This window comes from Stegodyphus dumicola, chromosome 6 (genome assembly GCF_044657685.1).
Source record: "Stegodyphus dumicola isolate Sdum_Otavi_A_Nest chromosome 6, ASM4465768v1".
In the NCBI taxonomy this organism is placed as follows: domain Eukaryota; kingdom Metazoa; phylum Arthropoda; class Arachnida; order Araneae; family Eresidae; genus Stegodyphus; species Stegodyphus dumicola.
In genome coordinates this window covers 144,177,997-144,191,161 of record NC_140773.1, presented here as the reverse complement: position 1 = coordinate 144,191,161, position 13,165 = coordinate 144,177,997, and the positions used below count along the sequence as shown (strand labels likewise).

The 13,165-nt window shown below is 37.3% G+C and overlaps 1 protein-coding gene across 1 annotated transcript in view; it reads right to left on the bottom strand.

The window, feature by feature from the left end:
- LOC118196388 (uncharacterized) overlaps positions 1-13,165 on the bottom strand; it is a 310,238-nt gene that overhangs the window by 19,361 nt on the left and 277,712 nt on the right. Inside the window, exons 12-13 of the mRNA XM_085818940.1 lie at positions 12,602-12,819; positions 8,650-8,785 (exon numbers count right to left, since the gene is read on the bottom strand). Of these exons, the coding sequence (XP_085675066.1) occupies positions 8,650-8,785; positions 12,602-12,819 (354 nt within the window). The remainder of the gene's footprint in view (positions 1-8,649; positions 8,786-12,601; positions 12,820-13,165) is intronic.

Sequence of the window (13,165 nt, the reverse complement as noted above, 5' to 3'; positions counted from 1 at the left end):
GATCATCACATCACTGTATTGTTAAGATCTTCATGTGCATGCTGAGGGTAATCCATCTCTCACATTTAGAATTATTACGACAGACGAAATGCAGCATCGATTGTAAAACATAATGACTTCAAGGCTGCATTCCAGTAGTTGCAGTGCTAATGGGAATGGTGCATAGCTGCTCAGGATGAGCGTTTTGAAAACGAATCATGTTCGAATCATAGGTAAACAATATAATTTTTTTATCAACAGAGCTATTCTGTGAACTTTCTGATATATTCTTGTACATGCATAACAGGCAGGACTGTGGAGTCGGAATCGGAGTTGGGTAGATTTTTGGGTAAAAGCAGTTAGAGTCGCTAAAAACACGTCGACTCTGACTCCAGTTTTTGTTGGACAGTTTGAATTTGAAATGAAATTAAAGTGAATTGAAAAAAAAAAAAAAAAATTAATGTCAAACTCAGTTAATATTTTTATTTATGAACTATATATATTAATAAATAGTTATTTTCTATTTTATTGACATATTAATAAATAAATATAAGGGAGCAGGATGGACGCGCTATTTGTCATTATTAATTAAACTGATTCCTTTAGTTACAAATCTCATTGGTAAATTTGGATAAGCAGCAATAACAAAAAGAACTCCCAAAACTGATGCCGTTTTTAGGAAGCGAGCAGAAAAAGAAGCTATTATTTATCGAGCAACACAATGGAGAAGTACATATTTGATGAAATGGTGGTTGTTAGAATTAAGAACGTTTTCAGAAGTTGTAGATAACTCTAATGTTTCACTAACAGAAAGATTGTGGAATGATCTTGCAGAATTGGAAACTCTTCTTTCTACACTGTATCTAGCCACAAAAAAGTTACAATCTGAAGAATTAACAGGAGGCGAGAATGGAAGAATTCGATGTTTATTCTTTCTGAAATGGAGGGTTTATTGCAGAAGAAATCATTTCGTCAATGAAGAAAAGAGAAACTAGTTTGCTAGACAATATGATCTTGCTGGGTTCAATATATATACATCCAAAACGCTAAATTTTGTTGGATGATAAACAAACTTAAAAACGCAAATAAAGCCATCTGTAAACTTTCATTGACGCGTGTGGGGTGTTTCGGCACCCCACGCGAAAAAAATTCGCTGGCAATCTGCCTCTATAATCCGATCCGAAATGCTTAGGTGCATCAGTAGCTGCCTTCAAGGCCATGTTCTATACGGCTCGAGAGGAAACAGCAAATTCCGAGCATTTATTGTTGTTTAAATAATAGTTTGGGGTATGCCGACACCCCATGCGCGCTTTCGTGTTACTATTTTTCAGTGTAAAGCCTTGAAGTGTGCAAGTCACTCTGTTCGGTCTTTTCCTCATTTGACGTATGATCAAGAAATGAAAAGACTTCAAGAATTATTACAAGGGGTTTCGTCGGATGAAGATTCTATAGAAAACATTAGAAGATTCAGATAATGAAGATATATTTAGTGATCATGAGTCATATCATGCAGGGAAATACATGACTTTGAACGAAAAGCTAGAACCTTTCCGAGGACGATGTTCCTTTCGGCAGTATATACCTATGGTATAAAGATATTTGCTATGATTGATTCTAGAACCTTCTATGCTTTCAACATGGAAATTTACGCATGTCAGCAGCCAGATGGGCCGTACAAGAAAGTCAGCAGTTCTAGTGAAATAGCAAAGCACGTCCTGTCTCCATTATATAAATCTGGAAGAATCACTACCACAGACAAATGGTATACCAGTTATGAATTGGCCAATTTCTTACAGAAAATGATTTGATGAACCACAAATATATATATATATATATATAAAATACAGGAGATGTTACAGGTGCTCAAGGGAAAAAAGACAGAATATCATAAACTATATGTGTGAAGTGTAAAAAACATATGTCGAGAGCACTGTGAAATAGATGCTTCATGTACATATTACAAAATATATAATGCTTCTTGGGCCTAATTGATTTTAATATTAATTATGTAACTCATTGTTCATGTAAAAATTCTGCATAATTTGGATTATAATTGCATTCACAAATAAAAAACAGACATTTCTCATAGAAATCAATGATTCCTAGACATCTGGGGAAAAAAAAAAAAAAAAAAAAAAAAAAAAAAAAAAAATGACTCCCCATGCGCATTCTCGTGTTACATAATACAGCACACATCCTCCCGGGTTAAGAATAAAATTATTTTCAGAACAACTGCAGTATTTAAATCAGGACATTCGAACTGCAGACATTTCAATTAAGTTTCTATCATCCTCTTCCACTGATGAATTAGATTTTGAAGAATACTTGGATAATATTGAAAAGGCTAAGGCAAAGCCCATGAAAATTAAGAACCAAGAGCCTTTAGATATAAAAATGAAAAAATACAAACATGATTTCTGCACGGCCTTTGAAGAAATACAGAAATATTAAGAAGATCTTGCCGAAGTTATACTGTTTCTTAGAAATTACTAATGCCATTTTTTCCATTTCATAATAAAAAAAATTTGCTATGCATCAATTTTTTTTCTATAGCATGTATTACTTCTTTTACATTAAAAAAAATATGCTTAAACCCATGTATATATGTTTACATATATATATGAGGGAGTCGGAGTCTTTAAAATTCCAGGAGTCGGAGTCAGTAATTTTCTCTACCGACTCCACAGCCCTGATTACAGGAACTTAATAATCATGTGGCGACTCTGTAAACATGTGTTGTACTCGCCCAGCGCGCGCCGTTATCACTAACTGTAACCGAAGGTGATTTCGGCGACATACAGTCACGTCTCGTCGTCTGTGCGGTTGGTCGCTCGTTTTCCTCCAACGTGATTTTCTATCGACTGTAGTAATTAAGTTTTAATATTGTGATGTGATTAAATGTTTTTGTTATCAAAAATTGGCTCTTATGGCATGTTATGAATTCATCCTTAAAAGCACTGGCAAATTCCAATACGCATAGTTTGTTGTTGTACACAGCCGCAACCACGTGCAACAGGTGGCGACTTCAGGACGGTGAGCCAAATGAATCGTCGAAGTTTATAGTACAGCAGAAATTTTGTGCTTAAACAAGACCTTGTAATAATGTGAGAAATGCAGCTGAACCAATATTTTTTATTTATGTGTATTGGATTACTTATCGTGTCTATTGGATCGTGCATCAGTTTCATCATATTACAGCCACGTGGATTACCTTCATGTTCCATTTGTGATCATCTTTCAGACATGCGGAGTACCTTCATCTTCCATTAGTGATAGTGTTCCAACATCAAGCGAGTGGATAATTTCTGTACATCAAGTTGATATTTTTTTACCTTTTATTCCGCACATGGATTCGTATGTATTCGTCAAGCGGGTGAGTTTTTTTCCTATATTTCTCATGTTCTAGATCATCAGAACCCAGGTCCTAACATTAATTATTTTGTGTTTCTTTACGTGTACTGCAACAGTATTCTTGATCTTTTTTTAAAAAAAAAATCTGTATTTATTCATATTTATTATGGCTACTAGCGATCCTCTAGCCACTGATGACAAACAAATGGCTCGCGTTGCTGTGAAACCTGCCCCATTTTGCCGTAGTGACCCCAACCTTTGGTTTTTTTCAATTAGATGCACAATTCAAGCTCGGGGGGTATAACACGCGACGACACGAAATTTTATACTGCAATTTCCACCCTCGACACTGAGGTTCTTCAGTCACTACACGAGATTGTTCTGAAACCCCCTTCGAATAATAAATATGAGGAATTGAAAAATAAATTAATTTCAGTTTATGAGGAGTCTGAAAACACCAAACTAAAGCAGTTATTACAAGATTTGCAACTTAGTGATATGCGCCCATCCCAGTTATTGTCAAAAATGCAGGAGCTTGCGGGTGACAATTTTAAGTCCAATGTTTTACAATCGTTGTGGCTCAATCGTCTCCCGAACAATATCCAAGCTATTCTTGCCTCCAGTAACGAGAACCTAACCCAACTGGCCCAAATGGCAGACAAAATTCATGATGTTCTCCAACCACAAGCAATCAGTCAAGTTCAGCATCCCAGTGTTGATATTTCATCTCTTAAACAACAAATCCAGGAATTATCATTGCAGGTCGCAGCCTTACAGACACGATCTCAGTATCATCCGCGCGGTAGATCAAAGTCCCGGAACCGAAATAATAGGAAATACCAACGCGCTCATTCTGGTACTCAATCAGACATTTGTTTCTATCACAGCCGATTCGGTGATAAAGCGCGCAAGTACATGCATGGAGATACACCTCCATGCAAATTTCAGAAGACCTCTTTAAACTGAAGGGGCCGTCACTCGAAGCCATGAGTGACAACGGCCCGTGCATTAGTCGATTGTTCGTAACAGATAAACCATCAGGCAGACGTTTTCTTGTTGATACAGGTGCTGACATTTCCGTTGTACCTCCCTCTTTTGCCGAATCCAAGCGGCCGCCTGGAAAATTTAACTTATTTGCAGCTAACGGGTCAAAAATTGCAACATATGGAGAAATATTAATGTCTTTGGATCTAGGATTGCGTCGCAAATTTCAATGGCCATTTGTCATCGCTGCGGTTTCGCACCCAATAATTGGTGCAGACTTTCTGCAAAAATTTTCTCTGTTGGTCGACATTAAAAATCGACGCTTACTCGACTCCATCACACAATTGTCCGCTGTAGGTAGCATTGGAAATGCCACTAATTTTGGAATTAAATTAATTTCCGGTAATTCTCCTTTCCAGAAACTACTTGAGCAATACCCTAACGTCATCCGCTCAGTAACTGGCAAACCGACTGCTGACCACGGTATTGTACACGTCATAGAGACTACTGGGCCACCAATCTTTGCCAAAGCACGGCGGTTGCCTCCAGAGAAATTAAAGGCTGCAAAAGAAGAATATAAATACATATAAATGCTTGAGCAAGGAATCTGTCGGCCATCTAAAAGTTCATGGGCCAGTCCACTCCACATGGTCCCTAAGAAAAACGGCGACTGGCGTCCTTGTGGGGATTATCGACGTCTTAATTCAGTTACTTTGCCTGATAGATATCCGGTTCCTCATATTCAGGACTGCATGCAAGTCTTGGAAGGCAAAAATATTTTTTCTACGTTAGATTTGACTCGTGCTTACCATCAGATCCCTGTCAATCCACCTGATATACCAAAAGCTGCTGTAATAACACCTTTTGGATTATTCGAATTTCCTGTAATGACTTTCGGGTTATGTAACGCTGCGCAAACGTTTCCGCGCTTCATTAATGAAGTCCTTCGAGATTTAGATTTTTGTGTCCCATATTTCGATGACATTCTGGTAGCCTCGACAACTGAAAACCAGCACCTTGAACACCTTTGCATAGTCCTTGGCCGATTTCAGTCTTATGGTGTAGTCATTAATCCATCAAAATGTGTTTTCGGGAAATCTAAAGTGTCATTTCTTGGTCACGAAGTTTCTTCGGAGGGCGTTCGTCCACTTAGTGACAGAGTCACTGCAATTCAAAATTTCCCAGAGCCCAAAACTGTTAGGAGCTGCGTCGTTTTCTGTCCATGTTAAATTTTTATCGTCGCTTTCTTTCTCATGCCGCTGAAAAGCAGGCACTTTTGCACACATATTTGGTTGGGAGTAAAAAGAAAGATACGCGGCTAATTATTTGGTCTGGTGATGCCCGTACAGCCTTTGTACAATGTAAGAATGACTTAGCGTCAGCAACAGCTCTTAGCTATCCTTCTAGTTCTAAGCACCCTTTAGCATTAATGGTTGACACGTCTAATACAGCCATGGGTGCGGTTTTGCAGGAACTGGTAGACGGAGCATGGAAGCCTCTGGCTTTCTTCTCGAAAAAATTTTCTGCAGCGCAATCAAAATACAGCACATACGACCGCGAACTTCTTAGTGCGTATGAGGCTGTTAAACATTTTCGTCATATGGTAGAAGGTCGTGTGTTTTCTATCTATACCGACCACAAGCTATACCGCTAATTTTCGCTTTTCGACAAAAGCCTGACAAGGCTTCTCCCAGGCAAATGCGTCATCTTGATTACATAGCGCAGTTTACAACCGATTTTAGGCATGTCGAAGGCCCTCAAAATACAGTTGCTGATGCTCTGTCCAGAATTGAAGAGGTTCAGTTGCCATCAATAACAGATTTCTCCGCCATTGCTGAATGCCAGAAACAGGACCCAGAATTGCAACATCTTTCGTCTGACAAGTCTTTTCATGGACTTAATTTAGTACCTATGCAGTTAGAACCAGATCTTTCACTGTACTGCGATGTGCAAGGTAATGTGGTGCGGCCATACATTCCACTGAAATTCCGGCAGGTATTTTTAGCCGCCTCCATAATTTATCCCATCCTGGCATCCGTGCTTTTCGCACGTTAATTCAACAGCGTTTTGTATGGCCTGGTATGCAGAAGGACATCGCTGCATGGGCGAGGTCATGTACAGACTGTCAAAAATCAAAAATTCACAGGCACACTCGAACTCCATGTCAACGCTTTGAGTTACCATCTGCTCGCTTTAGCTACGTACATATCGATTTGGTTGGACCCTTATCCCCATCACTAGGTTATACATATCTTCTTACGTGTGTCGACAGATACACACGTTTGCCAGAGGCTATCCCTATTGTAGATATGTCCGCCGACACTGTGGCGAAAACCTTTTTTTCTGTATCGTTTTCACGGTTTGGGGTACCCGAGTACGTTACCACGGACCAAGGACGGCAGTTCGAATCTCAATTATTTACTGCATTAACAAAATTCTTGGGAACTAAAAAGATCCGTACATCACCGTACCACCCGAATTCCAATGGACTTGTTGAGAGGTTCCATCGCTCTCTTAAACAGGCCATTAGATGCCATACTGCTATTCACTGGGTTGATATCCTTCCTACTGTGTTGTTAGGACTCAGAACGGCTATCAAAGAGGACCTGGTTTCTTCAAGTGCTGAAATGGTTTATGGTACCAATTTACGTTTACCGGGAGATTTTATAAATCCCGCAAAAAACTCACCCAATGTCCAGCCCCATGCATTCCTCAAACAATTGCGTGAAACCACGGCTGCGTTATACCCTAAGCCCAAAAGCATACATTCTTCAAGACCTGTGTTTGTGCCTAAAGAACTCGCTACATCCTCACATGTGTTCTTACGGTGTGATGCATCAAAAAAGTCCTTGGAGCCTACCTATACAGGCCCACACCTAGTTCTAAGTCGCACATCCAAGAACTATCGGATACTAATTAGCGACAAAGAGACAGTGGTTGATCGTCTCAAACCAGCCTTTATCTTAGCACCACAAACTGTCGAGACTCGTACATCAGTCCCACCTCCTTCGAAGGCACCTTCATCTATTGGGTCAACACCAACATCTCCTACTACGTCAGTTCCTGTGCCTGGATCCCAGAAAACAAGTGCTCCTCAGTATACACGCTCCGGACGTAGAGTCCGATTTAACCCTCGGTACCTTTAATTCGTTGCCACTGGAGGGGGAGTAGTGTGGCAACTCTGTAAACATGTGTTGTACTCGCCAACCGCGCGCCGTTATCACTAACTGTAACCGAAGGTGATTTCGGTGACACACAGTCACGTCTCGTCGTCTGTGCGGTTGGTCGCTCGTTTTTCTCCAACGTGATTTTCTATCGACTGTAGTAATTAAGTTTTAATATTGTGATGTGATTAAATGTTTTTGTTATCAAAAATTGGCTCTTATGGCATGTTATGAATTCATCCTTAAAAGCACTGGCAAATTCCAATACGCATAGTTTGTTGTTGCACACAGCCGCAACCACGTGCAACAATCAGAGCTCTAACTGTTTCATATAAACAACTAGTAAAAAAAATCCATGCAAAGCTTCTGAGGCAAGTGGTTTAAAAACATCAAAATAGCACTTTTACATTTTCATCACAGTGGAATAAAACACATGCTGGCGGTTCTGATGCTGATGTCAATGAGGAACATTGTGGCAAACAATGAGAAACTAATATAAAATCAAAGAACTCGGCAATACATTTTTAAAATCATTCAAAATGATCAAATATATCATAAAATTATTTTTCTTTAATATTTTTTATCATTCTGTTTTTAATGTGAAGACCAAACCTTCTTTAAACTTTAAAAAAAAAAAAAAAAAAAAAAAAAAACAACCTCCTTTAAAAAAATTCCAGTGCATCAACAATGGGCGAGTTTGATTGAATGAAATGATAACTTTGCCACTTTAAGTAAGTGATTGATTAATGATTGATTAGTGATTGATGCACCTTTCTGCTTTTGTGTTTCCCTTTTATCTCAAATCAGTGGAAAATGTAGCAATTCCCATAGCTATGAAAGCAAATGATTTCATTTGTATTCGTGATACAGCTGATACTGTATTCATGATCCAGCTGAATTTAATCAGATGGATAAAGAAGCTGTATTAGGTCAGCAATAAAAACAAAATTCCTAAGTTTACAAGTAGCAGAAGTTAAAAAATATATGTTCTAAAGTCTGAAAAAAAAAATTCTTTAATGGCAGGCAACAGCCATGAAAATATATAAATAAATAGTTCATTTATTAAGATTTGATTCTTGTATAACTTTAAAAATAATGTGCAAAACTATAAATTTTATAATTTCAGATGACAAATGAAAAAGGCAGTTCCATTTTGTTTCAAATTTTCTACCTGTGCTTTAGCTGCTTCCTTAGCAGCTTCAGCTTCCCTTCTTCTAGCTTCTTCTAACATCTGAGCATTTTTATTCCTATCGGATTGTTGGCCCCTTTTTGCACCTTGCAATTTACTGTCCTTCTCTTTAATAGCCCTAAAAGTAACAGACTATAAGCAATACATTTGGAAGTTTCATAATTACAAAAAATTTTTTACATACTTTCAATTAATTTGGAGCTTTCAGTCCATCAAAATGTTGCCATACAAGAATACTTTCTTTATATATAGAGATAATATTTGATAAGACTACAGTATAAAATTAAAAATTGAGTGACACACTTTTCAACATGCTGGTTTGTTTATTTTATAAAATATTTTTACACAATTATAGCAAAAAATGAAATCTTAGATGTCATATGATTTCTCATATTTATTGATTTTTGACTTAACAGCGACATAAAATCTTTTTTGCAATAAATGTTAGAAAAAGGTTTTAATTTCTCTTAAGCATGTGAGTGTCAGAATTTAAAAAAAAAAAGCAACTTTATGCATCACACTATATATGTGATCATAGTATAATTGTATGGCTTAGTACTTTTTGATTATATGCACCCCATGAAAAGTAACCAATTTATTGGCAACCTTATAAAATGATTAGAAACATTTGCTTGGCTATGTTTATACCTCATCAATAGCATTCTGTTCATAAATAATAAAAAGAAATATTTTTATAAGAAATTTTATGAGAAGTGAATTATTATTATTGATATTTACATTTTTATAGCTGATGGATATTGTTGAGCACAATGACAGTTAAATATAAAGTGTGCAAACTCACATGCTCTAACAGACTTCGTAGCCACATTTTAGTTAAAAAAATAAAAAAATAAGCACCTATAAGCACTTTTCAAGCACATTTTAAGAAAAAAAAAGCACCTGTTTAATTACATTATACACTACTGCATAATCTTAAAAGTAAAATTAGACTTGTAATTTAAAATATGAGAAATTCAGTATTTATTAAGAGAGAATGAGCATTACTCATCCATGGAAAACAACTACATTCTTTTTTTTTTTTTTTTTCTAATTTTAAATAACAGTTCAATTTACAGAACTAGTTTACAATGAGAGGGAAAAAAACCTATGCAGAACTAAATTATATTACGAGATTTAATGATGAAATTTCATTTCAAAATAGAGAAAATAAATAATAATAAGCCACATTTATTATATGAAATCAGAAGACGGCAAATTGCTTCATACAGTCATCCTTTAACAGTAAAAGCTTAACTAACCGGCATACTCGGAAATAGCCAAATACCTGAAATTCCGGATAATGGAGTGTAACTGGTAAAAGTGGAAGGGGGTAAATTGCAGCCGTTCTTTAGATTTTTCAGATAAATAATGCTTTTGACATTCCAATATGTGTGTGCATCATATAAAAAATAGCCCAACTGAAAAATATCTGCTTAGCAAGCACAGTAAATCTCTGTGAAATATCGCAAACGTTATTGCGCAATATGTGCACCTTAATTCTTTCTCACGTGATATTACGCAATCGGAATCAACAGGTGCCGGTATTCGGAGAATAAATAACCTAAATAAAGGAAAACGACTCTTTGCTTCGTCCGGTTTTTCACCGTCAGGCGCCCATGTGTCATATTTATCATGGAGCAGGACACGTCGCGCTATGCGCGATATCCCCGCCATAGTCGTATTGATTAATAAAGAGATTTACCAATCTGGGATGTTTTTCATTCTAATTTTGAACAGACTGCGTTAAATTTCCGGAATAGAATCATTCTTCGCTTGGGTTGGTAGACCGCAGAACTTTTAGTCCTATTCAATCCAGATAGAAAGTGACCAAAAATAAAAGTCCGTTGCTTGCTTTGCTGCGAACTGTAATGGTTTCAATATTCGACATTTTGTGGAGAAAGGGGAGAACCCCCAAGTTCCGTACTTTCCGTAAAGCATTAGGGAAGAAGAAAAAAAAAAAAAAAAATTATTCGATTACTTTATTTATGCCATTCCGAATATTATGTCTTAGAAAACTAACACACTTACCCATTTTTGAAGTTTATCTATGCTTCAGCAGTTACTGCAAATATATTATTATAAATATTCATACATATTCTCATAATATAAGCCGATCATAATAAACGCGAATATGAACTGACCACACGGAACGAGAATGTAAATTATTAAAATCTTGATAGAATTTCAAACGTGTGTAGTATTGGGTGGGAGCAAAAGAATACGGAATGCATCGGAATTTCCTGCCGCTTTCGCAATTCTTTGACCAATAGAACAACGTGCACCTGTCTATACTCGCGCACACCAAAGGTAAAGAATATACAGGGTGTTTCATAGATCATGGGACAAACTTGGAGGGGTGATGGAGCATACTAAAACGTACATTTTTTTATAGGAATGTAGGGTCTAAAGTGACGAGCAGGGGCGTAGCTAGAGGGGGCATCTGTCCCCGGGCGCAGAATCCAAGGGGCGCCAAACTGATGTTACGACATTTTAGAATTAAATGTTTTCCGTCCTTGGCAAGCAGTAGGGGGAGCGAAATCTTCAATTGTCCCTGGGCGCTGAAAACCCTAGCTACGAGTCTGGTGACGAGTTAAGGCAGGAACGCATAAAAAACGACAGAAGAGGAAAATGTGTTTATGTGCAAAATAAATCTATATTGTTCATACATAGATATTGTTGAATACATTAATACATAGAAGTTCTGTTCCAAAGGTTATGCTAATGTAGAGAAAGGGGCGAAAGGCTATTTCAGGGAGTATGATTCAACATCTGATGTTCCACATAAAAGGAAGAAAAGTTGCTTATTTAGTTTCAGCTTTGGTACGGGGGGGGGGAAATGGGCGTTCGTTAAAAAAAAAAAAAAAAAAAAAAAAAGGCACTAAAAGCAAAAAAAAAATGAGCACTAAAAACAAAAAAATAAGTGCTTTAGAGAAAAAGTAAGAACCTATAAGGGCTTTTATATTTTATTTTTAAATAAAAGGACTTATAAGCACTTGTAAGGACCGCTACGAACCCTGTCTAATTTGTGGACTTAAAAAACATATGTGGCATGCACATGAATGGATTGCTTAATGCCACTTGCATCCCCTCCCCGGGGGTTGACTCAGGCGAATGCCTGGGAAGTACTGGTTAGGATCTGTACCTAGGCAGTCTCAACCACAGGGTATATAGTCACTCTTCACAGAAAGCCTGAGGGGTCTTGGGACAGGTTAAGGCTCGGCAGGGACCGTACTGGTACTGCCTTGTCCGCCCTTGCTCTGTGGGGTCGTTACATGGAGACTGATCCAAAGGCGTGGCGGTATTAATCCTGTTTGGCACCCTCGAGGTTGCATTAGGTCGGGAGCCGTCTCGCTCCAACAGCGTAGCCACTTGCATATTCTAAAATATGTCATAAGTACAGGAATTCTACTAAATATTACATCTAGAGGTACAAATTATCAGAAAGTACTCAAGAGTTTTTTCTACTGTACACCAGCTTGTAGCGTCATGCATAAAATTACAATCGAATCCCAGAGAAGGCTTAAATGTTTGTATGTGTATAGTGTTGTTACAGCATGGAGTCACTTAAAATAAACAAGAACTAAAAGCGGACGGGTGAGTGGTTATTTGTAGGGGAAATGAATGGCAAACTCTTGAACCACCCCCTTGGGGTATTCTCCAAAATTGGAATGGAATCACAAAGTTATAATGTCACTTGGTACCCAAGGCCTATGCCAGTGACAGATGCAATCCTGCATACCTAGTTGTGATAAAATTTGTGCACTTATGCTGATGTTACTGCTAGATAAGGAATATAAGTCACAATAACAGTATTTTTTTCAGTGTTTGCAGAAAATATTCTGTAGATAAAAATCCTGGTTTTCCCAATGAATATAATAATAAAATAAATTTTAGGTGAAATGTTTATGTTTACATAAATAAAAATATAACTCACTCTTGCAGTTCTCTTATCTGTTCGTTTAAGGAAAATTTTTCTTTTTCCACAGCTGTCATAACTTCTAATAGTCGATCTAGCTCTGCCTGCAAACGTTTTGCATCTTCTTGAGATTTCACGGCATCCTTTCCAATTTTTTCTTTCTCTTTTGTTAGTTCTTCAACCAACTTTTCTAAAGCTTCTAATCTTTTCTGATTTTCAGTATCTGTTCCAGAAGGCTGAAAGGAAAATTTAACTCAGTTGATAGCAAATGAAATATTAAAAAATTTTTTTTTATAAAATACCATTGGTGAAACTTACACAGACTGCAGTAAATTAAATATCAAACAGAATTAGTGAACAACTGCTTAGTAAATCTGAATAACTCCTCAACTATCATCACAAATATTTATCCACCCCCCACAATAACATTAACACTGCAGAATTTTAAAATCTTTTACTTTCTCGCCCCATTTCACTAGCCGGAGGCGGCTACAATTCAAAACATCCCAGCTGGAATACAGGCCGAGCGAATCGTAATGATAATCATCTGTTCTATCTAATTAATCAAAACCAGATCAAAAT